Genomic DNA, 26714 nt, shown 5'->3' with positions numbered 1-26714 from the left:
CTAGAAACACATAGTGCAATGTTGCTTTTGCTAGTAACTCTATGCTTGGCATATTTGGCAACATTTTATTTTGTTGCAAACTGGATGGGATATTTATGAAATGGAGAAATAAATGATTTAAAATTACTAGGAGTAGGTGTTTATTCTGACAACAGGCAGTTGCTTAGGTGGATATATTCCTTGGCTTGCAGGTCAATGGAAGCAGATGTGAATTTATCTTTCATGCCAGAGATCTTAAAGATCTAGTGAAGTTGCAATCTTGTCCAGGTATGATGCTGACACATGAAAATCTTTAAAAAGTCAGAATAGTTTCTGCTTCCAAAAAAAAAAAAAACCCAAAAAAACCCCACAGTTTTTACTGTAAATTATAACCAAATGAAATAAAACATTCTACCACATGTTTTGATGCTTGTTTTGTAGATGCCATTCTGACACTGGATATAGAGAACAACAACTTTCCCTACCAGTTACTGAACTTCCGTAAGTGTGAGATCTGCTTGCTGTCCTTTCCAAAAGAGACCCAGTTCCAGCGCCATATGAGGGATCATGAGCAAAATGACAAGGTATGAATGCTAGCAGGTATAAACTTAAGAGAATACCAGACTATGTTGATATATTCATATATTGATAAGTAAAGCTAATACAAAAGTTTTGATAAAAGAAACTAAATTCAGGATTTTCTTTAATTGTGTCACTGATGATTACCACTGTGGGGAGAAACCAGGCCTTGATAGAGCTAAGTTAGAATCTTGTTGCCAGTAATTTTTAGCTGTTGTACAGCAATTTTCTTTGATTTATAATGTTCAAGTAGATAAAAAATATACAATTTCTTTTTAAATGAATTTGTAAACTGATTCTGCACATCAGATAAATAAATAGAAATAATAAAAAGAAAATAATATTTGTATTGATTAGCTGGACTCAGCTGCTCTCTTACAGTTATTTTCAATAAAGTTAAGGTTTATGGTCCTGTGTGTCTTTGTCCTGTCGACTAATGTCATCAGTCAGTTGCTTGTAAGTCTAGTTTGGGAAAGAGCAGCAGAAAAACAGCTTTCTGATGAAGATTCTCCGATTTATTAAATGGAGCTTTTTCCACAGGTTTCATACATAATCTGAAGTATTTAATTTTTGTTTGTTAGTTTCTATTTTACAAAGCTAAATATATCTTACATATAATAGAAAAGTAGTTCTAATAATGTTTGAAGACATAATAGATATATATTCTTAAAAGATGCAATAATTTTAAAATGTTAATCCATAAATATGAAGAGCTAATATACAAGTGTAATTATGTAAAGATAACTCCTCCTTCACCTTTATTGAATCTAAAGTCATGCTTCCTATTATTCCGTACTCGTGTAGGAGCTATTATATGTAAAAAGGAAGATGCTCTTGAACAATGAGAGCTGTTTGCACAAACGGAGAGCAGGCAGGCCCAGTATAAACTGCGGCTGCAGTTCTCAGAGGGCTCTGCTCTTCACTGGTTGGACTCTTAAATGAGTTAAGGAAAGTTTAATATCTCAGTTAATGTAGAAAATGWATTATTGTCTCTTCTAATGACTCATTCTTCTCTCTTGCTACATTAACTCCTTTCAGAACAGTTTTTAGTATACTTTTTCTTTAATTCCCCTGTCATCTTTACCCAAATAGTCTTGAAACATTGTGTGAGTATTTTTCACTAATGAGACCTGAAGAAGAGAAAATAATTAAAACTATAAGGTGTACTTTTAGACCTGCATTATTGGATGCAGGTCCTTCTTAAAAAGATTTTGATTTGGATGCTTGCAAGTGTTGCTTATGTATGTAGTATATAYGAAGATTGAACTTTGTCTTAATCTTTACTATTTTCACAAACAGCCTCATCGATGTGACCAGTGTCCAATGTCATTCAATGTTGAATTCAACTTGACACTTCATAAATGCACCCACAATGGTGAAGATCCGACGTGCCCTGTGTGCAACAAGAAATTCTCCAGGGTAGCTAGTCTGAAAGCTCATATAATGCTCCATGAGAAAGAAGAGGTAACTAATTAAACTCCATAATTCAATTTTAAAAGGATGAACATGTTGTGCCTCTTATTCTTAATTCTTAGCTATCTGCAGTCAGAAATACTGTAGTACTTATTATGCCTCTAAATTATTTTTGCCTCCTTGCATGTATGAGGATAACTTGGGATATGGTGGAGGTAACTATGGTAGAATTTAAGCTACAGAGTAAGTACTAATCTCTACAGTTTTAACTAATAAACAAAAATTCAAATCCTGAATCTAAGATTATATTTTTTATTAGAAAAGGTTGTGGGTTTTTTGTTTATTTACAAATTGTTTATGTAATAGACTGTAATCTCAAGGTATTAGAAGTAAGCTTCATTGTGCACTTTCAAATAGTCTAGCAACAAATTAGTGGTGCTAATGGTGCTGAAGCGTTTGTTTTTGTTACTGTAAAAACTTCTTCAGGATTCAGTTTTTGTGGATTCCTTAAGAAGGAAATTATACCATAAACATGTACCGGTTATGGTTYATCATTTATCGTGATGAAAACTTATACACAAACTTATTTCACTTTTGGGCTTTTGTTGCTGTTTGGTTCGAGCTGCCCCTATTCATAGGAGGATACACTCATCTATTAAAACTTGAATATGTGCTATCCTTTGTGAATATTTTTTAAAAAAATCTGTATTATCTCTTCCAGAACCTTATATGTTCAGAGTGTGGAGATGAATTTACTCTACAGAGTCAGCTATCTATACAYATGGAAGAACATCGTCAGGAGTTGGCTGGCAGTAGAATCCACATCTGCAAATCTTGCAAAAAGGAATTTGAAACTTCCTCACAGCTGAAGGAGCATATGAAATCTCACTTTAAGATAAGGTGACAGTTACTTGATTTTAACAAAGTGAGCAGATGTTAGCTTTATGGTGAGAACTAGGAAAAACAGGAGTAGCTTTTCTTTTCGGCAGCCTACTCTTTATGCAGATCATTTTTTTTCTTTGGTATGGTGCTAAGAAAGGACTTCTTTAAAATACCTTTTTGAAGTAGGTAGTGATCTTCTGAGGCCTGTTTTTTTGCTGTATTTAACATTTATGGACCCATAATATGCATAGTTTCATCTACTAGCTATTTCTAAGTCTTTTCTGCTACTGATTGCTCTCTGAAGTGTTTTTATGTGTGTGAGGATTTTAGTCACCTATGGAAAAACAGAGACAAACGTTATTAATTTTACATAGGAGTTACTTTATTTGGAAAAATCCCRATGCGTCGTTTCTACAAAGAAATAAGTTATTCCTTGCAATTCCATCTTTTTTCCCCCTTCATTATTATTTCTTGYGAATAATTCTTATTTCATGAGTTTGTTGTAAATCTGAAAAAGCATCAAATCAAGGGAAAAGAGACCTAATAAGGCACTTATTTTGGTGAATATTTCTATTGATATATACATTTCCTTAAATATTACTTTTGACAGATGATCTCTTCTTTCAGTCTTTATTTTTACAAACAACAGAGAGGAACAAGGTATATTTAAAAATGAGAAACATCAGATGCTTCCTTTTCTTTTTGTAAGCAGATGATAGGTACTGGAAGGCCTTAATAGGTACATTCCACCAAGTTCAAAAAGAAATTGTTGCAGCTTTCCCTTTGCAAACTGAAAATTGAAGATTTCAAGTATGAAGTTATGTTTTTGTTTATATTGATTTAAGTAAATATATAATATTACACAAAATAATAGTTTTTGTGAATACCTCCTGTGTAAATTAGAATGAATAAGGAAAGAGTAGGTGAGTGTATATAACATGATGACAGTGATTTTGAGAGATTATTATGCATATTGTGTTTTGTTCAAAGTGTGCAGGATACGAATGAAATGTAAGGCTAGTTCTGTGTTTCCTTTCTTTTTGTTAAAAATGTCCAAGATAGAAARGACTTTCTCAATGGGGAAGAGAAAAGAATTTGATATGGTATGAACTTTGGTGGGAAAGGATACTGAGTGACAGGAGGAAACTGTAACCTTAATTTTATGTTGCGTATGAATCTGATTTGCTTCTTCAAAAACAGCTTTTCTGTTCTTCTGCAGAAGAAAGCAAAGCTTCATTTGTTTACCATCCGTTTTCTAAAAATGGATTGTTATTTCATCCAGAGCTTCCTTGTATGAGATTTAACTTGTTTATCAATCTGAAGGAATTGCCCTTTGGTTTATAGAAGCATCTGATGGCTATAGCATTAGCCAAAATATGCAGATGTAGAAATGCTGCACTAGGGTTCAGGCAACTACTGCSCATAGCTGTCCTTTATTGGCCTTCTACCAGCAGTCCCAAAACAACTCGTGTACGCTGGGTTAAGGAGCCAGGCTAAGGAACTGCATGAGTGATCCCTGGAAAAGTGATGGAACAGCTCATCCTGGGTGCTGTCTCCAGGCACCTGGAGGAGAAGGCGCTCCGGAGTAGCCAGCATGGATTCACCAAGGGGAAATCCTGCTTGACCAACCTGATCGCCTTCTGTGATGGAGTGACTGCCTGCATAGATGAGGGCAGAGCGGTGGGTGTCATCTGTCTGGGCTTGAGCAAGGCTTTTGACACCGTCCCTCACAGCATCCTGCTGGGCAGGCTCCAAAGGTGTGGGATAGATGAGGTGGATTAGGAACTGGCTCGATGGCAGGGTGCAGAGAGTGGTAGTCAGTGGTGCAGAGTCTGGCTGGGGGCCTGTGGTTAGCGGTGTCCCCCAGGGGTCAGTCCTTGGTCCAGTCCTGTAGAACTTTAAAAAAAAAAAAAAAAAAAAAAAAAGGTGGGGGGGGCAAAAAGTATTTTCTTTAACTTGTCTAACTGTGTACAGTATGTTTATTTAAGAAACATAGATCTGTAGTTAAAAGTACTATTTATGATTTATGGTTTTCATTATAAAAGAAGCTTCAAAATTTATTGTAGTGTTTAAAATTACGAGAAGCTTTCTTCCTTGAAGTTTTTCAGGAAATACTTGTACTCTCTCTCCCTGAAGAAAGTGTCTCCTGYCCTTTATTAGTAAGAAAATTGTCAGTGTGACTATACATGATGGGATATTTGAATTTAAGGAGGTGATCTAATCTTGAAGGATTATCTGCACAAACGTCTGCAAATCGCTTATGGTAACTTTCCATAGCGAGGCGTCACACCTAACTGTTTAAATAGATGTCACTTCTCATCAGTTTATTCTGACAGACTTGTCTAGATCTGCCTTGAGATGGAAACAAGTTCTAAAATCCATGTTCTTCTCTCCACTGCCACTTAGTCTTCAGTGAATTTATGTGGATAATTACATAAATTTTAGCTGATGTAATTAATATGCAAAAGTGAAATCTGTGGTCTCTCCTTGGCTTCTACAAGATTTTTCAGATACTGTGTAAAATTTACTAATATGTAAAATTAGTTTGAAATCAGAAGGGAGAATGTGCTGCCTTTTAAGTAGGCACTGAATATATWCAAGTGTAGAGAGATTTATCATTTGAGTAACAGTTAAATGAGTTCATGGCTTTTACGCAGGCTCTTGTATTTCCTGCAGGTTTTTATTATACCACTCTTAGCATGAAGGTGGTGATTCATTTTGTATACCTGCTGCACATTAGTTAACTCCTACCTCTTGCTTCATAAATTTAAATAGGCAGTGTTTCCTATTTAATTCCTGTTAACGTTTAATCCATATTGACAAATGGAAGCATGGTGTAAGCGTAAATATTCTGGCACTTCAGAAAATGTGCATTGTTATGGATATCATACTGGCTTTATCAAGTTTATTAAATCAATTATCATGGCTTTGTGGAGGATATAATTTATTTTTTAAGGGGAGGGTGAATGTTTACGATGTTAAATACTGTTATTGTTAAATACATCAATTCCAAAATTCCCACCAGAATGCTAATTGTTAAGTCACTATTTGCCTATGCCTGAATTTACAGTAGAAATGTCTCTAGAAAAAACTCTTTAAGATATATCAGGTTTGTTATTGAAATAATTGTAACATTATTGGTTGTTGTAATATAGGTGGATTTGATTAACTGGTAATATTGCTGATTTCATATCAGTAGAAGAAAACTTACTGATACAGCTGATCCTGCACGTTGCCACCCAGTTTAACTTACGTGTTGGAAAAGGTGCAGTAAAATAAAAATATTTAATATCAGGATGAAGGTGAKCTTTTTATGTCTTTAATTTCTTGCCAGGGTGTCAAATACACGATCGTACAACAGAAACATTGACAGGAGTGGGTTCACCTATTCATGTCCGCACTGTGGAAAGACTTTCCAAAAGCCAAGTCAGTTAACTCGACATGTTAGAATACACACAGGTAAGACCAAAGAAATAATTATTTTAGATTGCAGTTGTTTATGCAAACTCAGTTACTTTGTGCAGTGCTAAATACTAAATAGGAAGTAGTTTTTTTGTGTATTGAGACTTGAAGTAATTAGTATCTATGTATTTGGTAAATTATGTACTGCTACCTGTTTGCTGTAAACAAGTTCCTCTATGTGACTGATCCAAATGCTTTGAAGCTTTAGAGCTTTTAGTTACAAAAGAGTGACACAAGAGGTCAGCATTTACCCACTGTATAAATAGCCTTGATATAATATCCAAAAAGTCATTGCAAAGTAACTTTCTTACTTGAGGGTTGATTCTCCGATTTCAGCTTTTTTATCTTTTTTTTTTTTTTTTTGGGGGGTAAGAATCACAAGTCTAGCATATAGTCCATTCTGCATGTTTTAAGGGAAAAGCTTTTCTTCAAATACTGTGATGTTTATTTTTTTTTTTACTATGTGTAATTACAGTCATTATTGTAACTGGAAATAATATATATATATATATATATATATATATATATATATATAAAAAAAAAAGTTACCTTCATATGCGTAATGCTTAGTGCATGGTAGAACTTACTGCTGTAGTAGATATAGTGTTCAACAACTATAGGGTTTTTTGTTGTTTAAAAAAAAATGTTGCACCAAAACCACGAGTTATTTTTTTTCTCGGGATACTGGAATTACCACAGGTAAACTGTTTCATTAAAAGAAAAAGAATTGAACTCAAAACAGAGTTTCCAGTAATGAGTTAAGGTGGTAATATTCTCAATGTCTGTGTGGTTAAATTAAGTTTCTTTTATATGAAAACAATTACACTTTTCTTCAGGTTTAATCTGTTAGTGTACAATTACTTATGAATACAACTGTGGAACACTAAAATTAGGATATTGTGAAAGAGCATTCCTGTAACAGTATTGCCTAGGAATTTCTTCCCTACGTAAAATATGAAATATTTTAAAATCATCTTTTTAAATTATTTTGAGCAGGATGTGTTAGAGCTTGAAAAAGAAAAACTATTATTGCAGCCATTTTCATTGGGTCWCTTTTGCAGTGTTGCTGTAATTACAGTTCTTTAAATAAAAACSTATGCTTTTGGGAACTACTTATTACTGCTATTCTTCCCCAACATACAGCAGGTTGGCGAGAGCTCTTTTAAACACTAGTTTCACACAAATTTCATTTAATTTGCCAATTCTAATTAATAATTTTCAGATAGACCGTAATTTTTTCACCCAAGTACACCTTAATCGGGTGCTGAAGTCAGTGGCTGAGGTCAGCAATGAAGCTTACAAAGCACTTAYGAACATATGCAGATATGTTTGCATATATGTAGATATATAGTATTTTCTGAGGCAGTTTTTCCCTGTAGTTGCACCTCAGTGCAAAAAGACTTAATTAAAGCTCTTTACCTTGCGTTTTACCTTTTTTTCCTCTTTCTCGTCCCTCTCCCGCCTTAGGGGAAAGACCCTTCAAGTGCAGCGAGTGCGGCAAGGCCTTCAACCAGAAGGGAGCGCTGCAGACGCACATGGTGAAGCACACGGGCGAGAAGCCGCACGCCTGCGCCTTCTGCCCCGCCGCCTTCTCCCAGAAGGGCAACCTCCAGTCGCACATCCAGAGGGTTCACTCCGAGGTAAACGCCCCCACTCCTAAAGGGGTTGCTCCTGAGGCACCGCTTATCGCGCTTTAATCTTGCCTTCCAATACTGAAATTGTCCCGTTTGCTCTTCCAAAGCTCACTGGGGTGTTCTGCCAACACAGATTCCCTGCTGCTGTGTATGCTGGTTTCACCTGCAAATTGAGCTTTGACAAAACACTTTAATCACAATGGTTAAAAAACTGCCTAAGATAAATAGGAAAACCTCCATTTGCTATCGTCTTTCAGTACGCTGTGAGGTAATAGTSTGATAGCGTTTTTAGATGCGTACAAATGCATTTGCATCAGCTTTGGGAGAATGAGAAATGGAATCAGATGAAGGTAAAAACAACAGATTCTCCAAAATATGCAAGGGAGAAAATGATAAGATACCAGATAGCAGCCCACTGACTTCTCTGAACACTGTTTCAGTTGGACTCTGAAAAGACCTTTCAGAGGCTTTTCAGTTACAGGTAGAGCAGATTATAGTAGAAGATACTACTTTTTGGGGGGTTATCTCAGACCTCTATTCTGAATCATTTTTCTTTTTGTGACAAATGATTTTTTTTAAGAAATAATTTCTTGAAAATGTAGCCAAAAATGTACTGCTATGATCATGTAGTACAGTCCTCCTGAGTGGAACTCGTGGTGGAACTTTGTTCTTTCCAATTTGAAAGGAAGCAAATAGCTGGAGGCAGCTCCCCTCACTCCTCTGCACACTGAATGTCACCTTTCTGTTCACACTCTTATCTCTGTCCCAGCTGTGATTTTGGTTGGATTTTGTGTCCAGCAAAAATTTTGCACTTCTCCACTACTTCTCAAGTGCTATCCTTCATCGCATTATATTGTGTTTTGTGGTCCAGACTCTGTGTTTTAGTTACTGCTTTGGCTCTTTTGTTAATTTTCCTTTCATGTTATTGCTGAGTTTTCTTCAAGAGCACATGGACTCTGTCAATTGGAGCAGGACTGTGTCAGTTCTTCATTTTAGCCTGAAACAGACACAGAAAACCACAAGACTTGCTAATTGAAACAAGCTGATTCTCAGTCTATTACTGTTCAGCTTTATCTGTGTTCATCTGTGTTCAGCTTTATCTGTGTTAGGATTTGATACCACTTTCTGCAACATCATCATACCAGTTTCAGCTTGTTGTCAGAAAATACAGTATTCCATACTGACAGAGCTGCAGTATGTGCTCTGCTGAAGACTTTAAACATTAAAATTCCRTGATTCTTCCCTCTTCTCCCACCATACCTTTCTAATAATACCCCAGGTTATGATTCCTTCCTTTTCTTTCTACCTCTTCCCATGGAATGCGTACTGATCTTGTCATCAAAAACATCTACTTGGCAAACAGCCTAAGTATAAATCTCTTCTTTTTTCACATATGCTCCCAAACTGAGTCTGTGGGCCCATAGCAAGTGACCTGTGGGAGATGTGTAGCCTGCGGTGTGAGTAGTAGCCCCAGGACCTGGGCCTCTTGCCCTGCCCCATGTGCCCTTTGCAAGTCAGGCAGTCCCTATGCTCTTCAACCCAGTTTGGGTCACATTATTTTTACTTTGTTATCTAAACACAGAGATTTTTTTTTCCCTTGGAAAGTGATAAAAGAGCCTTTTGTAAAAGTAAGCAGAGAAAAAAGAAATGAAGATAACTTACCTCTTTTTCCTTTGTATCTCTTGATTTTCATTTGTTAAATATGTATTGCATTATATATTCAGGAAAGTCTTGGTAAAGTTGCTTTTTGGATTTTGTTCGTAAGTGTGTAATTCTAGGAAGCTGCAAGGTGGGAAAAGGTCCGAGGCCTCATTTACCACATGAGATTTGTCTTGCTCAGAGGTGCTTCCTGAAATGGAGAGGCAGTTGTGAGATGAGTCACACACATAGTTGACAGTTCGTTTGATTTCAGGGAGACCAGTCATATAATTGAGCATCAACAGCTTGGGGAAACAGAGCACCTTTCCCAACTTTCAACTTTCTTCTATAGTTCTRTAATGTATTACTTATGCTGATAAGAAAGATAGCATTAAATATTCTCAGGAAAAATATACTTTTGTTGTTGTTTTTGTCTTGAAGGTGAAGAATGGCCCTACATATAACTGTACAGAATGTAGCTGTGTCTTTAAGAGCTTGGGTAGCTTAAATACACATATCAGCAAGATGCATATGAGTGGTGCACAGAATGCTGCAAGCTCCTCAACAGATGCATCTCATGGTACCGCGGTAAGCCTGACTTGCTCTATTATGGCAATGCTTTAGATTTTTTTTTACTTTATGTTTTTATTTCTGTAATTGTGCAAATATGTTAGAACTAYGAACTAAAAACACTGTAGCTGTCTAATGAATATGTCTTTCAATTTTTGTGTGCCATTTTATTGAAATCAACTTACCTAGTTAAGCAGTGGCATATGCAGAATGTTCTTTGAGGAGACCATTTTCCTTTTATCTTTTTTCTATTTTTTTCTTCCTCACCTCCCAACTTTAAGTTAAAAACATGAAATATAATTTCAGTCTTTGAGGAGGGCTAAAGTTGTTAAAATTTGAAAAGCCTTCATTTCAAGAGTTCTAACAACGTCATAAACATGGTGAGACTTAAAATCATCTCATCAGTATTTCATCTTATGCATCTTATGCAGCTGTGTCTTGTTTAAAACAAGTGTCTAGCTAGTGTTGTTTGGAGAACTGTTTTCTTTGTTCGGAGTTTCATAGCTTAAGTGTCTGCCGTTAACTCCTTACCTGTATCTCTGCAGGACCCTGTCACCCAGCCTCTGACAGCAGCTCCTGCTAGTCTTTTGCCACCTGTTGATAGCAAATGGAAGAATGTAAGTATGAAGTTTTCTGTGTGTGTGTGTGTGTGTGTCAAGTTTAAAAAGGGAAGGAGCTCCTCAGAATTTTGCAAATGTTTCTTTATTTGCGTGGTGAAAGAAGATACGTTACTGTCCCTTGTGAGAAGCTGATCAGCTTAAACATGAAGGTGAATGAAACGGATTGTTGTATGGATTGTTTTATGTTCCACGTAAATTCCAATGAGTATATCTCCAAATGGAGGCAAATATTTTGCTCCATATAAAGACCAGAGGAAAGTAAGGAGTCCAACGTGTGTCAGACTGTCCGGCGCGCCTGACCTGGCCGCGTAGGAGAGCCGTGACCTGGGCAAGGAGGGACAGGCAGGATTTGGGCTCATTCCACTGCTTGGGCTCCAGGGAGCGGCAGGATCCTGTGGGTCTGAAGGAGCGGCCAAGCTGTGGGGGGAAGACCTGGGGCCTGGCCCTGCTGGCATCTGGGGGTGGGTGGATCTCGAGGCCTTGGCTGCAGGGAGAGGGCGGCACGTTCTGGGCTGCAGCTGCTCGTTGCCTGGGGGCTGCAGCACAGGTGCTGGGTGGGCTGATGGGGCTAACATTGATGCCCTTTGGGGAAATTTTGTCTGCTCATGCACTGGAGCTCACAGAAACAAGAGCTAGGAAACGTGCCAGTGTTTCTTTAAAGATGCCATAGCTAATCTACGCACTTTATTTTTRTTCTTTTGCTGTGAAATCAGTGCTTCTGGATCAACTGACTTAAAACTGTGCTAATCAGTTTTAAACTAACGGATGACTTGTGTGTGGTATCAAACACTTAGTCAAAATGTTCTGGAGTTCCCAATGCTGGGAGCTTTGGAGTGGTATCAAAAGTGATGCTGAGGGTAAAGAGGACCATAGGTCTGCAGAGATGGTAATCATCAATTTAAATGCCTTTTATTGCAATTAAAAATGTAATTATGTGGGAACTTAATCAAGTAGATTCACTATCTGCATAGTTGAGTCAGATTGATGTTCTAGAAAGGGAAAAAGCTTCTCCACACTACGAGTATTATACTTTAACAGTGCATATTGATCCCCTTTTAAAGAGCAATGTGGTACTGAGGAGCTAGTCGTGCACGAGTTCACCCCATTCCTCCTCTTGCCCTGCTATGCCCCAATTGTTTTTGTTTTGTATAGGCCCTATGAATAGTGCATTATATTCAAAAGTTTTCAAACAAAGCAAGCTCCAAAGTGGAACTATTGACCTACTTTTCTTGCCCTCAGATGATGAGGGAAGAGGAAGTTGTTGTCACTTTTCATTGAAACTAAGTATCGGGATGGGGCTCCTCCAGGAGGGCTTCATATATTGTGTATAGGTCCCTTTCTGCTGATGCAGAGTGCCAGGCTCTTTCCCACTGATGGGAACCGGTCACTAACAGCGAAACCAGTTTCCCTCCTCCTCCTCCAGGAATGGCTTATTACTCTTGCCTAGGAGGAGGGGAGAATTCCTTCTTGCCTTATTCTTGTGGTCTTCAAACTTGTATTTTCTCCAGAGATTGCTTTAGTTCCTAGGCCACTAGGTAGTTGAAGAGTGAATGTGTGCAGCAGAATCAGCTTTGACTTGTGGGRGTGGATCTAGGAAACCAAGCAAGGGGGCTGTTTAGTCTAGTAGCTAGAGAAGAACCTGAATCTCCCCATGCCCGAGGGCCTTCTGTTTTACRCCAGTAACTAGTAACCAGTAAAGCATACAGCGGGATTCTAGAAAGGAAACGTACAGAACCATCCCAAAATATTCACAAACCTCAGTGCTGCAGTGACTCAGCAGCGATTCTTCCCCATGTTCTCAAATATGCCTCATTTGATATGTTCTCTGCTTGTTTTCTGTGCCTTCAAATGCACAGCTTGCTTGCTTTGCATGGGGTGCTCTTGACTGCTTGACTGAGGTTGGTGCTCTGAGCTTGTCCTGGATCTGCACTGTGCATTAGTCRTGGCTTCAGCAGCAGCTGCTGTTCCTGATGGGGGCCCCTTAGGGACTAATTCTTGGCCCTGCACTACTTAATATTTTATCAGTGATGTGGAAGAAAGTACAAAATCGTCACTGGTCAAGATGATACAAAGAGCAAGGTAATTTATGAAGGGGACAAGTCACTGATACAGCATGAGCTGTATTTCTTGGTGAGCTGAGCGCAGAGAAGCCTTATGTGTTTTGATATGGCCGGGAACAAAATCACAGATCAAAGAAAGTAGTAGGTTGTGTTTGTAGGTTAGAGATTGACAAGGATTTTACCTTTARAAATAGGATTGAGAAGATCATAGTGGATAAATCAGTGGAAAGTGCAGCTTTCCTTGGCTGGAAAGATCAATAGGGTCTCTACATATAGCAAAGAAGCCTTGCAAAGAAGTGAGGAGTGTTTGTGCCCTCTACGGTTAATTCTGGCAGTTGCTGCTCTTATTCTTTGCTTTTGGTGTCTGCTGCTCATGGATGTATTAAAAGATTTAAGAGGATTCAGAGCTATGGAATTTTTGAACTATTAGATCATGTATTTTATTATTGAAGAAGTTTTATCTATCTGTTTTATCAGATCAAATATTTGAAGAATGACTTGATCTCGCCCTTGTAGAAAAGGAGAAAAAAATCTATTATTCCTTTAATACAGAAGAGAAAGTTTTAGAGRTTGAAACTAGATAAATTCACACTTGGAAATAAAGTCTTTTTAGTGTAAGCAACTAACTGTTGGAACAATTTGCTAGCAATAGAAAAAGCCTTACTCAATTAAGTTAAAAATGCTATAATTTCTGTACAGATACGTTATTTAAAGGAGTAATTGACTTGGGGATTCATGTAGTCTGCRTTGGGCTAGAGAACAGCCTAATCAGCCTAATAACAGGCCTGATCACAAGGCCTATTATTCTGGTGGAAAAATGTGGAAGTGTGGAGCATAACATACTTTGTTCTCTACACTTTTTAAGTCACATATGTAAGAATTCTGAGATGTGAAAGGAGACCTCTGGAGCTTTTAATAATGAGCAGGATAGCTTAATGGGACCTCTGTGTACGTAAGTGTGTGTATTATTTTGTATCGCCTCTTAAGAGTAAGCATAAACTTCTGTAAAATATGTCACCACACAAGCTAAATGTATGTARTATTGCAAGTTTCTTGTCAGACAGTGTTGAACCTCTGAAGAGCTTTTGTGCTCTGTTGCAGAAGATCTTGCTTCGGTTTCTGTCTGTGTGGTTTGTCCCTGCAGTGGTTACTYTGTCAAGTAACATACTGAAATGTTTGTGGAACTTTTGCCAAATTTTGAATTGTGCCAATTTTTGCCAGTCTTTTTATTTGGTCAAACAATTGATAAAAAGACATGCCAGTACTAAAAGCATTAAAATGGCAACGGCTACCCTTTTGCATGCCTGTAAGAGGAATGTGTTAGTGATTTGTGTTATGTTTTCCRATAAGAAAGCATTCAGAATACTTCATCAAATTCTCAGGGTGTAGCTAGGATTAAGCTAAATGTACTATTATTATTATAGGTATTGATAAGAATAGAGTATTTTTCACAAAGTCCCACATGTAAATAATCGTAGTGCTATAAAGACACTCATTTAAAGCTAAGAATTTAAAAAAAAAAAATTAAACCAAAAAAAATATTAGTTTGATTGTTCTGATCAAGAGTTGATGAAGCAGCTTTATTAATTTCACATGAAAAATGCCAGCTGATAAAAGGGTTTTTTTTTTCCAAATGACTTGGCTAAATAAAATACCTTTTTATTTATTTATTTAATAAAGGATCCCCCCAATACCATTTTGCTGTTTAGGATTTACTTTATTTGGCCTCTCTTTGGAGAATTAGTGATTAATGGCTGGTTTTTGAACTAACTGAAGGTTCAATAGTTATGATAAGCTTGATTCAAGATGATAGTTACACAGTTTGGGAAGAACTCCAGGAAAGGATGTACAGGAGCAACTCATTAGTAGAATGAACAGACCTTGAAGGACAGCTCTCTATAGTATGCAGGTCGTAGACAAATAGATGTCCTTGTAGCGGACAATTAACAGACATTTCAGACAATGGAGCCTTCCAGGTGGGTTGATAAATACTTCTCATCTTCTTTTACGAGTGGACTGCTGTATATTGCAGGCAACACATTTTCAGTCTCCGCTTGTTCAACAGACAGAAAACCAGGTGTCTTCAGCTCCAGCTCCTCAGGGGCAGCAGGCGGTAACCGATGTGATCCAGCAGCTCCTTGAGTTATCAGAACCAGGTCCAGTAGAAAACAACCAGCCCCAGCAGCCTGGCCAGCAGCTCAACATTGCCRTGGGAATCAACAGAGACATTTTGCAGGTGGGAGCTGTGAATGGGCAGCAGTTCTGTGTTGCACGTGGTTTCTTTCTCATTTCCTTTTCCCAGTAAAGTTTGTTTTCAGTATTTTCAATGATGCCATTCCTTCTGCATTTCTGAAGATTTATTACTGGTTACAAAAGACTTGCAAAGATATACTGAAGAACTACAGAACAGGCTGAGATTTTTTGCATAGCTTAACAAAAACRAGGTGATAAATATTGATTAGAAGGCCTGGAAGATATTCAGGCCTGTACATGAACCTTTTATTGGTTACTTTTTTCTGTTGTGTAGAAGTATCTTAGAATATATTTGGTTTTGCCATTCTTCAAGCATAACTGTAATTAAGAAGAAAATGCTTTTTTATCTCGTTTTAAAAAAATAGAGTGTCTCTGGGCCCTTATTCTATTTTAATTATGAAATCTTTGAATCTTGCCTGTATGTGCAATGATTCTGTGCTGGGTCAGGCCCATGTCTTTCCAGCCCAGCATCTCCTACTGCCTGTATCAAGGGCAGTGTGTCAGCTCTGCAGGGCAGTAGTTCAGGTGTCCCTACTTGTTCTGCAGCCCCCCTGCTTCAAGGCATAGACAGGATGGCACGTGGCAGAGAACATACATCCTCAGTACTGGTGGTAGCCTGCGAGCTTTTAAGCTGTTTATTTGCCTCCAGTTGACGATGCAGCATTTGAAGTTCTTTTTGGAAGGCCTGAATGTTTTATGTCGCTGTATGCAGGTTCCCTCTGTTACCTATGATTAATAAGCACATGAAGGGGGTAATGTAGGGAGGAAGGGGCCAAGCTCTTCTCCGTGGTGGCCAGTGACAGGACAAGGGGYAATGGGTGCAAACTGCAACACAGGCAGTTCCATCTGCATGTGAGGAAGAGCTTCTTCACTGTGAGGGTGCCAGAGCCCTGGCACAGGCCGCCCAGGGAGGTTGTGGAGTCTCCTTCTCTGGAGATCTCCCAAACCCGCCTGGATGCCGCCCTGTGTCCCGTGCTCTGGGTGTGCCTGCTGGAGCAGGGGGTTGGACTRGATGATCTCTAGAGGTCCCTTCCAACCTCAACCATTCTGTGATTCTGTGTTGCAGTGTGTTATCTGGAGAGTTACATACAGTTACAGTAAATTGTAATAGGAAATGGAGCTTAACAGTTGTTCTAAAAAATCAGTCCTTAAGATTRGTTCCTCAAACTGTTGAATAAGAATTTAATCACAAAGCATATTGTCATGCAAAATAAAAATAAAATCTGCTTTTCTTCAAAGCGATCGGATATCTGCACATTCTTGATGAAATGTGTGTTTGAAGTTACTGAACGGAAGCCTTTCCAGGCGCAATATGGTGCCCATACTCCAGTCCCTTCTATGTGATATATATGAAGAGCAGGACATTGCTCTCATGTCTGCCACATGGTTGTCTGYAACTTATTGAGAGGCTTTGAGCTTTTCCAAGCCTTTCTTTGATTTAAAGTTCTTTCTCTTACACCATCTATAGTTTCTCACCAAGCTGACACTTCAAGTTTGCCTTTTTACGGGGAACTGCTGTTTTGTTTAATTGGTGTTATCAGATTTCTTATATTCCTGATGAATGCTTGATTTTTGTAGGGAAACTTGGTGGTTTTTTGAAAGGTCACTGTGGGAACTTGTGTTAGCACAGGAAATCCAACCTGAAATCTCATAAACAGCTTAACTGTCAAAAATTAGCRTTGTATAAGAAGCAATGTAAAAACTCAATTGAATTTCTGGGAGGATAACATATTAGGTAGAATTTATTGCATCTTTATTACATCTGTATTGTCTTTAAATATTTGTTTGATCGAAGTTGTAGTAATGGTGGAATGTTTCTTTCCTAATAGAAATGTTCTGTTTTGTTTTAGCAAGCTTTAGAGAACAGCGGGTTGTCTTCCATTCCTGTCGCTGCACATTCTACTGACTGCAACCAGACGAAGACACCTGGGGTCCAGGAGCAAAGTCCAGATGTCCAGCCTGTGCCAAACCATCAGGCAGATTCTAACAACACAGAACAAGAGAAGGAGCAAGAGAGCAGAGAGAAACTGGAAAAGAAAGAGAAAAAGATTCTTAAGAAAAAGTCACCGTTTTTACCTGGTAATGTTGCCACTCCTTGCCACCTTTTGTGCTGTAAGGACTAGTGTTTTGTGGCTTTATAAACAGATTGACTGAAACATGTGGTGTCTATCAAGTATGGACTTCCGGAGGCACTAAATCAGTAATCACCTGCTTCATCTGAAATACGTATTAATTGTTATCAGTATCCCTTTATTCGTCATTATAATTAAAAAAAAAAAAAAGACAGTATATTTTGAGGTAATATGACCCTATTAAAGGATCAGTGATATTTGGAAGGAAGGAGAATAAGGGAGAAAAGGAATCTTCCCTTTCCCCTCTTTTTTTCCCATCCACTTTCTCTGAGGATGATTGAGATTTCATAGTTTGCTCCAGAGTAGAGAGTCCTTGTAAGCTTTACCCTTCTGCTTTGGAGTAGAGGCCCTGAAGAAGCAGAAGGKGCTTCTGTTCTTGGGTTGTGTCAGTTTTTACTGAGCTAGCCCGTGTAGAGGAAGATGCAAGACTGGCCTAGTGGATAATACTTTTGGTGTTAGCTATGTTTGGAATTGTAATACTGGTGTGATGGAGTCATCATGTATATACGTTAACTATTTTACCTCCGTGTTGTATAGTGTGTCTGTGAGTTTGGATTCTTGTCTCTGTGTGCTTTAATAGAACTTCAGTTCGAGTTTGCTTGAAGTTTTTGATCCAAGTATGTGCCATTGTAGCTTATTGACTGACCAAGTGGAGACAAGTCTGTAAGGAGCAGTTGTTGAGCTCATAGGTAATGACTTCATGGGTAACTTCATTTCTGTTGCTTTTTTCTTTGCTTGAGAAGCAGAGGTTGATCCAAAGTAGCAAACTCATGTTGTCCAGGGCAACAGTGCTAAAATTAGTGCTAACTTTTCATCTGTTAGCAGTGAAACCTTTTTGTCCCTTGTATGTATGTAGCCACCGCTTGCTCTGTTGCTGAAAATAAATTGCAAAGTCACCACAACCATTATTTTGTGATGAAATAGCATGTGTATAGACATGGTTTGTAGAAAGAATCACTAGGTAAACTGATCCCTGCATGTAAGTCCAATTCCTCTCCTTCAAGTCTTCAGTCGAAATTCAACCCATATTCTTTGTAAATAGGGGCTGTAATTCTCCATTGACCTACTGAGTTCTTTTGCAGCAGCTGTGCTTGTGGCTTATACCATGAATTGAGTTAGTAATAGAGATAAAAGCAGAGTGCAGCGTCAAGGCTGACTCTTAGATGGAGAACTGTCCTTACTGAGTTTGGGATTCCTGTCCTTGCTGAATTTGGAGAAGGGAGGCGAGAGGGGGGCATATGAAGCATCACAACCAGGGAGCTACACAAGTGTTGGGTGTGATTGTGGTTGAGGAGTTGTATTCACTGTTAAATGATTTTGTGGTAGATGTGGCATTTATCAGTTACCTGGTCTATTATATTGCATTACTTGGTATATTTAATGGCATTGCACACRTTTGTTTTTTTCTGAGTGGCATACTACTTGCACTCTTTGCTTTATGGTCTTTGACATTGCACACTTAGCCTGTTTCTTGTTCTTTCCTTGATTTTAATATCGTAAATATACATGAATTTCAACAGGATTCTTATGGATTTAGTTTTTACCGTCATTGTTTTTGCAAAATAGATTCTATCTGATAGAGGAGTTAATTGTCTACCAAGTGTATTGAGTGTCATTTGCAAAATACTCTTGTGCCTTTTTTTCCTTTGTTACTTCCATTTGAAGGTGTTAGTGTTGTGGAACTCCTGAAAACCTTTGCAAACGTTCCCAGCCCAGTCATTTTTCGTGTTGTTCCTTATTTCAGGGTCTATCCGTGAGGAAAACGGAATAAGATGGCACGTGTGTCCCTATTGCTCTAAGGAGTTTAAAAAGCCGAGCGACCTGGTGCGCCACATCCGCATCCACACCCACGAGAAGCCCTTCAAGTGTCCGCAGTGTTTCCGCGCCTTCGCCGTCAAGAGCACCCTCACAGCACACATCAAAACTCACACGGGGATTAAAGCTTTCAAGTGCCAATTTTGTATGAAGTGCTTTTCCACCTCAGGGAGTTTAAAGGTTCACATTCGTCTACATACAGGTAAGGCCTCGAAATTGCTGTTGTGTTGGGTGAGATCTTGGAGGAGGGGAAAAGAGCAACATGAAGCACTTCAATGATGCATCAAGTGCGTGGTTGATAGGTATCATAAAATAACCATTTTTAGTATTTTATGTGACAAAGTTAAGTTTTCATTGTAACTTTTTGTAACATTGTAACAGTGTTTTGYGGCTTTGAAACATTTTAGACTAAAGAAAGGGACGTTTAGTTTTCTCGTGATGACTCGGCCCTTAGCTGTTGTAATGTATGTGATTATGCTGTAAAAAAGCCATACTCTTAGAATTTGCTCTGCAGCTTCCGTTGCTTTCCCTGCAATCTTGGATAATCTTATTGCATCACTCAGGACTATTTGATGGCTTTTTATTTTTGTGAAAGCTGGTTGATTAGAGTTGTATCCACTTCGCTATTTTCAATATCTTATATTGCCTATACCTCTGTTTATATGGTCTTGTTTTTACTATTGTGTAAAATGTGTTGCCTTTAACTCTCTGTTCCTCTAGCTCAGCTAAAATGCCGTTTTCTACAATTTTTCTTTATTATTGCTAGTAAATATYCTTTCAGCCAGATAAACTCATAAAAGTGGCACACTTTCTTTTGCCTTAAATATTCTGCATAACACTTTCATTTGATGTTTCTTAGCTATTGTGTTGTGAGAAACAGTTCATCCTATTCCTTGTGCTTTCTCTGCTCATGACTTTATCCTGTATCCTACTTAGTCGTCTTTCCTAGCCGTAGGAGTGCAGGATTTTCCTTTGAACAAAAGTGATATATTTGATCAGCTTTGACTGTCTCTGTAGCTTTAGCAAATTTTCCAGTATCTTTTCTGAAAAGAGATGATTTCCAGAACTGAATGTCCTGCTCAAAATGCTACTAGGTTTCAAAATGCTGAAGTTTTTAATTCTGATTCCTGTTTACTTGCTTCCTTAACTACTACCAAACGCTATAGACTATAGGTCTATAGACCTAGACCTATAGACTATTTTAGACCTATCTAGGTTTTTCTCTAAATTTTGTCATGTGTCCAGCCATTTCATCCTATTGCTCTCATTTTTCTGTGCTTGCTGATTTGCTTTTTTTTATAATTTTTAATAGCTTCCTTTGTGTGGACAACTGACATGTTGTCTTCAGGTCTTTTGGTAGATCCTGAAATCATTTAAAAATTGCTGCTCCATGTGCATTAYGTGTTTTCCTGATACTGAGCTTGCTTAAAATGATGTGTTACGGCTGCAGTTAAGAGTTCAGTCATTTCATATTTACCTCCAAATGAATTTTRTTGAGCTGTTCTCCTGAAAGTATATTTAGTAATAACAGCAACAAGGAAAAAGGAGGAGAAAAAAGGGAAAAAGAAAACCTCCGAGTGGATGTCATTATTCCAAATCCACACCTCTAGAGAGGTGGAAGTAAAATTATGAGCTAATACTTCTAATGTCTTGCAGGTGTTAGRCCTTTTGCTTGTCCTCACTGTGATAAAAAGTTCAGGACGTCAGGGCACAGGAAGACTCACATCGCGTCCCACTTCAAGCACACGGAGCTGAGGAAGCTGCGGCATCAGCGCAAGCCGGCCAAGGTCCGAGTGGGAAAGAGCAGCGTTCCCGTCCCAGACATTCCTCTGCAGGAGCCCATCCTCATCACTGATTTAGGTAAGGAGGGAGTGCATGTGGATTCACTTGTAAGCGGGAAACGTGGGTTTCGGTGGAAAATAGAGGTCGGAGCTCAAACAGTCCAGGCCACCTGAGGTCACTCGAAGATGCACTTTGAAATAGGTCAGTAGGAATAAACAGGCTGCAGAAGAGAGGTTGTTTGCATTAAAACCCCTCTGTCCTTTCTGAGCTAGTAAAGACAGGTTTTTTTTTTTTTTATTTACAGAGAATTTACAGATGTTTTGCATTGCATTAGCAGAATGTTCAGTTAGCTGGTGTTGGATTGTCGATGTCAAAATCTGTGGATTTTCTTGAGCTGATGAAATTTATTCTAATTGCCTATATTATTGAGTCACAATATTCGCGATATTCTTGATATTGAAGGCAACTTTAAACAATAAAMTTGAAATCCTTCTAGTGAAAAAGATGTGTTTAATATTGCTAATATGAATTATGAGTAATAAAAATAGCTCTTTAAAAATACTTCTCTATGGAAAGATCCCACTCAGAATTATTTTGCTGACTCTGAGATACAGCCAACTTTAACTATCCTAACAATATATTTTTTTAAAAGTGTTTCATTTATCCAGCTTGAGCAGGTTGAGTATATCATTTGGATGGGCTTTATATAAAGGGTTGCCCTTAATATTGCATGTTCCCCCTTGCATTTTCCCTCCCCTAATAAATGTTTGAAGGCACCCAGACCATTAGCAAGACTGATGGGATTAGTGAAGGTAGATGTTTTTGAAGCATAACAGTTTTTAAAGAATTTTTTTTTTTTGTAAAAGGCAGACATGTATATCATGGTGATCTGTATTTCTCATGCAAAATTCAAATCAATTATTAAGTTATACATGACGACTGGCGTACATTAATTAAATATCATTTGACTAAAACCGAGGTAGGAATGAACGTTACCTAATGAACAGGGAATTAGTAACTGTCAACTTTGTTTAAATTTAATGTCTGTTTTGGACATCTGTGCAGCTTCCTATAATGAGGTGGACTGTAATGAGGAATAAAAATAAGCAACATAAATAACAWATGCAGTTACAGCGTGCATTGTGCTAAGTAGATGCATACCACATTTTAAATAGATGCTGAGAAGATGCCCAGTTTCTTTTACACTATTGCATACTTAAGAGTAAGAACTTAAGAATAACTTTACCACCTTTTCTTTTCTATGTGTGTGTCTTTATGTGCAGGTCTTATCCAACCAATCCCAAGGAATAGCCAGTTCTTCCAAAATTATTTTAATAATAATTTTGTGAATGATGCCGATAGACCATACAAGTGTTTTTACTGCCATCGAGCCTATAAAAAGTCTTGTCATCTTAAACAACACATCAGGTAAAATAAATATGCTAGGAGAGGGAAAAATGTGTGCAGGAACAAATCTCATYGAAAAGCCTGACACTTGGGTAGCATTCTCTGAGACTTTATATTTTTTATTTTACTGCCTTTAATTACAGAAGCAGAGATACTGATTTTTCTAGTATAGTTCAAAGAAACTTTGGCTGTTTTGTGCTGTAACCATGCCCAGTGCTAGCAGTGCAAGTGGGGATGTTCAGTGGGCAGTGTAGCCTCTTAACACTCAGGACTTCCCTCCCTGTGCTGTGCGTGGAAAAGTGCGTGTGGTGCCTGGCACGTTCAGACAGTACTTGTGTGACTGCCTACTGCAGGCAATCTGCTTTGTATATAGCATCTGTTACTGGAGAAGGACATTGAGCTTGTCATTTTGTTCGTTGGTTTCTACATACTAAAACATTTAAGGCAAAAGCGGAGCAGTTTTGCATGTCACTTTGTGGCCKGAAGCTGAGCTCAAATGCCACGTAGTGGCCCTATGTTAAAATCACAGGATAGTCATAGAAGAATCTCAGTTTGCAGGGAGCCAATGGAAGTAACTAACCCAACCTCCTCCTCCAAAGCAAGACCTGCTTCAGATCCAGTTAGATCCAGTTGCTCAGAGCCTTGTCAAAAGATGTTGAGACTCCAAACTTTGAATTTTAGTCTAGTTATTCACCGTTGCTGCCTGCTTTCTATACTATGCATAACCCCATGAGAGAAACTATGGGGAAATCTCATGATTACCAGGATTCAAGGAAAAGGTTATATTACTGTCTGCTCGTTTCTGCTTTCCTCCATCTCTAGTTAAAATTACAGTGAGTATGACATAGGTATCACACATTTCCCTCACAAATGGAGTTCTGTCTTGTGTGTCCGTGTGCTGACCAGCCGGAGGAGGGAAAGCCTTGCAGTGCGTTTGCTTTTTGTAATACCCTATGCAGATTTTTTGCTATCTTTTGTAGATGCAATTAATCTGGGCACCCTTAAGTAATTCGAAGTTAGTAAATGTTGCTGATTTGCATCATTACCACCTTCATTGTCCTTGGCTTAAATAATTGATCTTATTTTATACTATTTATTTTCCTAGCATAAATTTCAGTGTTTTAATGGCTGTTAAAATATGCCTAATTCTTATGCACATTTACTAAAATAGTTTTATATAGATAGCTAACTTTTGCATATTTTATTTGCCTTAGTGTAATTAGAGAAGATATGTGTAAAGAAGTGTAGACTTATTGACTAGTTCATGCTGCTTTATTTTGTGAACCTTTTTCTCCTGTACTGAAATATAAAGACAGGAGGCAGGTTATTGGCCTCTTGCTGCCATTTACCTTGTTATGGCTGTAGTGGAATTAGAGAAACTTCTCCCCTTTTCCATAATGTGCTTTCTTCATAAGATCAGACATGGCTATGCCCGAATTAYGAGACTGCAGACTTGTGCTCTCAGTCTGCCTTTGTGAAATGGAGCTGATCATTGTTTAGAAACCTTGTGTTCCTCTGAAACACAGGAGCTTTTACACTGTTGGCAGAGCAGWGGCCAAACAGTATGTCAGATTTTTTCCCCACAGGCAGGACAGGTCATTGATTTCCATAGACATTTATTTATTGGTTATAGAGCAGTAATCCGGTACCTGTCGCAGGCTCTTTGTTTGTTACAGTATCTGATGTGGTAGCTGCAGGCTTCTAARTCATCCCTAACTTTCTCCAATTTCRAATACTTACTTTACTATATCCTCTTTCTCTTATCTTCAATTTTGTAACATTTACCCAACTTCGTTTCTGGCTTCTGGGATTATACAGCAATAACTCATAAAATTCTAATTGCGCTCTGCTGCTTTTTTTTTTCCCTAACTGTTCTACACTCTGATTTATATCTTAGTGTAGTTCAAGAGGAAATTCTTCTAAAACCTCCTGAAGGAAGGATTGAGGAAAGGGAAGATAGATTACAGATAAGATAGTTTCCCTAGCCTGAGTACTCCTTTAATGTGGCAGTCTAAATTGCAAGTTATACTGGATCTTACTTGAGGGTATTCTTGACAGACAGAGCCCTCTCCAAGAGCTTTGTAGTTAAGCATTAGATATTGAATGTTAGCTGCCTTTTGAATTTATTTAGACTTAAAGCTTCCTTGCTAAAAACCATAGATGTACCACAGACTCAGAAGTCTTCCCTGTTGCCAAAATCAAATCATCTTTCCAAGCTATAAAGATGTTAGAGATTTTCCTTAAGTGATTGGTGAATATTATTTAATATCAGCAGGGAAATACATGTTTTTTCAGAACTTTCATGGACACGGATGAATTATGTTTTGTTAATTTCAGCTGCTATGTAAGTGATAATACCCCAGAAGGACATCTGGCGTAGAAAGAAAATCAACCCAAATGGAGTAATTCTGGCAATGTCTGACCAGAAAATGAGGTCAGACTGCGTAACTAATGGAAACTGTCAGACAGCATTAGTAGTCCTTGCTTCTAGCCCTGTCGCTGATGACATGCAAGACGTGCGTGTAGGACTTATTAGTGTCAGTATCTAGATTCTGTTAATTGAGGTGTGCTCCCTCTCTAAAGGAGCTACCATTTGGGGTTTATTTTGCTCCTTTTAGAAGTCCATGATGAAACAATTTTGGGGATGTTGTTGCTCATCTGCCTGAGCTGCTGTTTTCCCCTGGGCAGGTCGCACACGGGTGAGAAGCCCTTCAAGTGCTCGCAGTGCGGCCGGGGCTTCGTGTCGGCCGGCGTGCTCAAGGCCCACATCCGCACGCACACGGGCCTCAAGGCCTTCAAGTGCCTCATATGCAACGGGGCCTTCACCACGGGYGGCAGCCTCCGGCGCCACATGGGCATCCACAACGACCTCCGCCCCTACATGTGTCCCTACTGCCAGAAGACCTTCAAGACGGCGCTGAACTGTAAGAAACACATGAAGACCCACAGGTGAGGGAACAGCTTTTGCGTGAATCCTGTGGTGTTTTTCAGTAGCGCTTTCTAGAGAAAAACAAATAAATAAACCCAAAAACAAACAAACAAACAAAAACCTTCTGTCAAAATAATTATGCTTTTTAGCACAGAGTGCTGAAGAGTGTGGCGTGCAAGTGCGTTTAGACTGTATTGGCTGTGTCAGGCCAGGTTGACCAAGAAAAGTAAATTTTAATGATTCTTCTTTCTGTTTGAGGGAACAATTACTTGCTTCCACTGATACAGTAATTTGTTGAACTAGACTCTGTCTGATTGTTCACAATAGCAATTAAGAGCTGAGTGAAGAGTGAAGAAGGACCAAGCAAGTACCTTGACATTTAAATTTATGAGTTTCCTGGAGTGGAGAATCTCAAGACCAAACAAGAATATTTACTTATGGTTAGGAAGTATTTAGCAGGATCTGAAAGTATGCTAAATTACACTGTGTAGTAAAACTTAATATTCTCTTGCGTGGATAGTTACAAGAGTGCCTTGTTGAAGAGTGCCTCCTAGAAACATCTTCCTCCCTACCTTGCTTTGCAGGTACGAACTGGCACAGCAGCTTCAGCAGCATCAGCAAGCTGCTTCAATAGATGACTCTGCAGTGGAGCAGCAGAGCATTCACGTTTCCACACAGATGCAAGTGGAGATCGAAAGYGCCGAGCTGCAGCAGCCGGAAGCCGTGGCCGCCGATCAGCAGGCGATTCTGGAGTTAGAGCAGCAGCCCGTGGTGGGCACGGAGGAAACGGGCCTAGAGCAACCGTTGCCTGAGCAGCCTTTAGAGCAAGATGAAGGTAAGGATTCCGAGCATGCCCATGGTTATGAGGAGTTAAGTTCACAAGTTTTGGGTTTCAAGACAGTGCAAGTAAGTAACTGGAAAAAACACATGCAGTAAAATTCTCTATTGAATATGCCTYGGCCTTCTTTCACTCTTCAATGTCAAAGTGTTAAAACAATAAAAAGAAATGTTACAAAAAATCTGTTTAGCAGAACTCCTAAATGCCTTCTAAGTATATGGAAAATAATGCAATGTACATAAAACTTTTCCTCATCACCTACTTTATAAATAAGTAGACTGTATAGCGGTGTTRCTTAGAAAGTTGTGTCAGTGTTTCAAGGTAGGAGAATGCAAAAATATCTTACTGATTTATTCTGTTAATAATAGTGGAGCAAAATGTTTTCCTTTTATTAGTTTTTTTTATCTTACAGTTAGAAACCATTACAGAGGGATATAAACAAAGCCTACAATGAGCGAGTGTTTAAAAGATGCAGGATGACCTGTTTAGCTCTTCATTTCTAATGTATTTTTAATGCAAATTCAGATTACTATAAAATGTGAATCTTTATGAATAACGATGAATTATCCGATTAATTGCACCTTTTTGATGTTTTTCTTCCCCTCAACATTCCTCTTTCAGATAGGTTTGTGACATCCCAGCATGCTTTACAGGAAAACATTACTCAGTTTGAACAACAAGCTATAACGCAACAGTCGTTTGATCAACAAGGTTAGTGGTT

General features: G+C 38.5%; 1 protein-coding gene across 1 annotated transcript in view; it reads left to right on the top strand.

The window, feature by feature from the left end:
- Positions 1-431: 431 nt before the first annotated feature.
- Positions 432-26714, top strand: part of ZNF236 (zinc finger protein 236) — a 49275-nt gene continuing 22992 nt past the window's right edge. Inside the window, exons 1-15 of the mRNA XM_026039777.1 lie at positions 432-563; positions 1858-2022; positions 2693-2871; positions 6188-6312; positions 7783-7955; positions 10029-10175; positions 10703-10774; positions 14903-15073; positions 16941-17169; positions 18967-19239; positions 20694-20897; positions 22103-22247; positions 24915-25175; positions 25740-25990; positions 26615-26704. Of these exons, the coding sequence (XP_025895562.1) occupies positions 537-563; positions 1858-2022; positions 2693-2871; positions 6188-6312; positions 7783-7955; positions 10029-10175; positions 10703-10774; positions 14903-15073; positions 16941-17169; positions 18967-19239; positions 20694-20897; positions 22103-22247; positions 24915-25175; positions 25740-25990; positions 26615-26704 (2512 nt within the window). The 5' untranslated portion in view covers positions 432-536. The remainder of the gene's footprint in view (positions 564-1857; positions 2023-2692; positions 2872-6187; positions 6313-7782; positions 7956-10028; positions 10176-10702; positions 10775-14902; positions 15074-16940; positions 17170-18966; positions 19240-20693; positions 20898-22102; positions 22248-24914; positions 25176-25739; positions 25991-26614; positions 26705-26714) is intronic.

The sequence above is a fragment of the Nothoprocta perdicaria genome, unplaced genomic scaffold (genome assembly GCF_003342845.1).
Source record: "Nothoprocta perdicaria isolate Ctin4 unplaced genomic scaffold, notPer1 scaffold_24, whole genome shotgun sequence".
Taxonomy (NCBI): Eukaryota; Metazoa; Chordata; class Aves; order Tinamiformes; family Tinamidae; genus Nothoprocta; species Nothoprocta perdicaria.
Note: the sequence above shows the minus strand (reverse complement) of the source record. Positions and strands in the feature narration are given on the sequence as shown.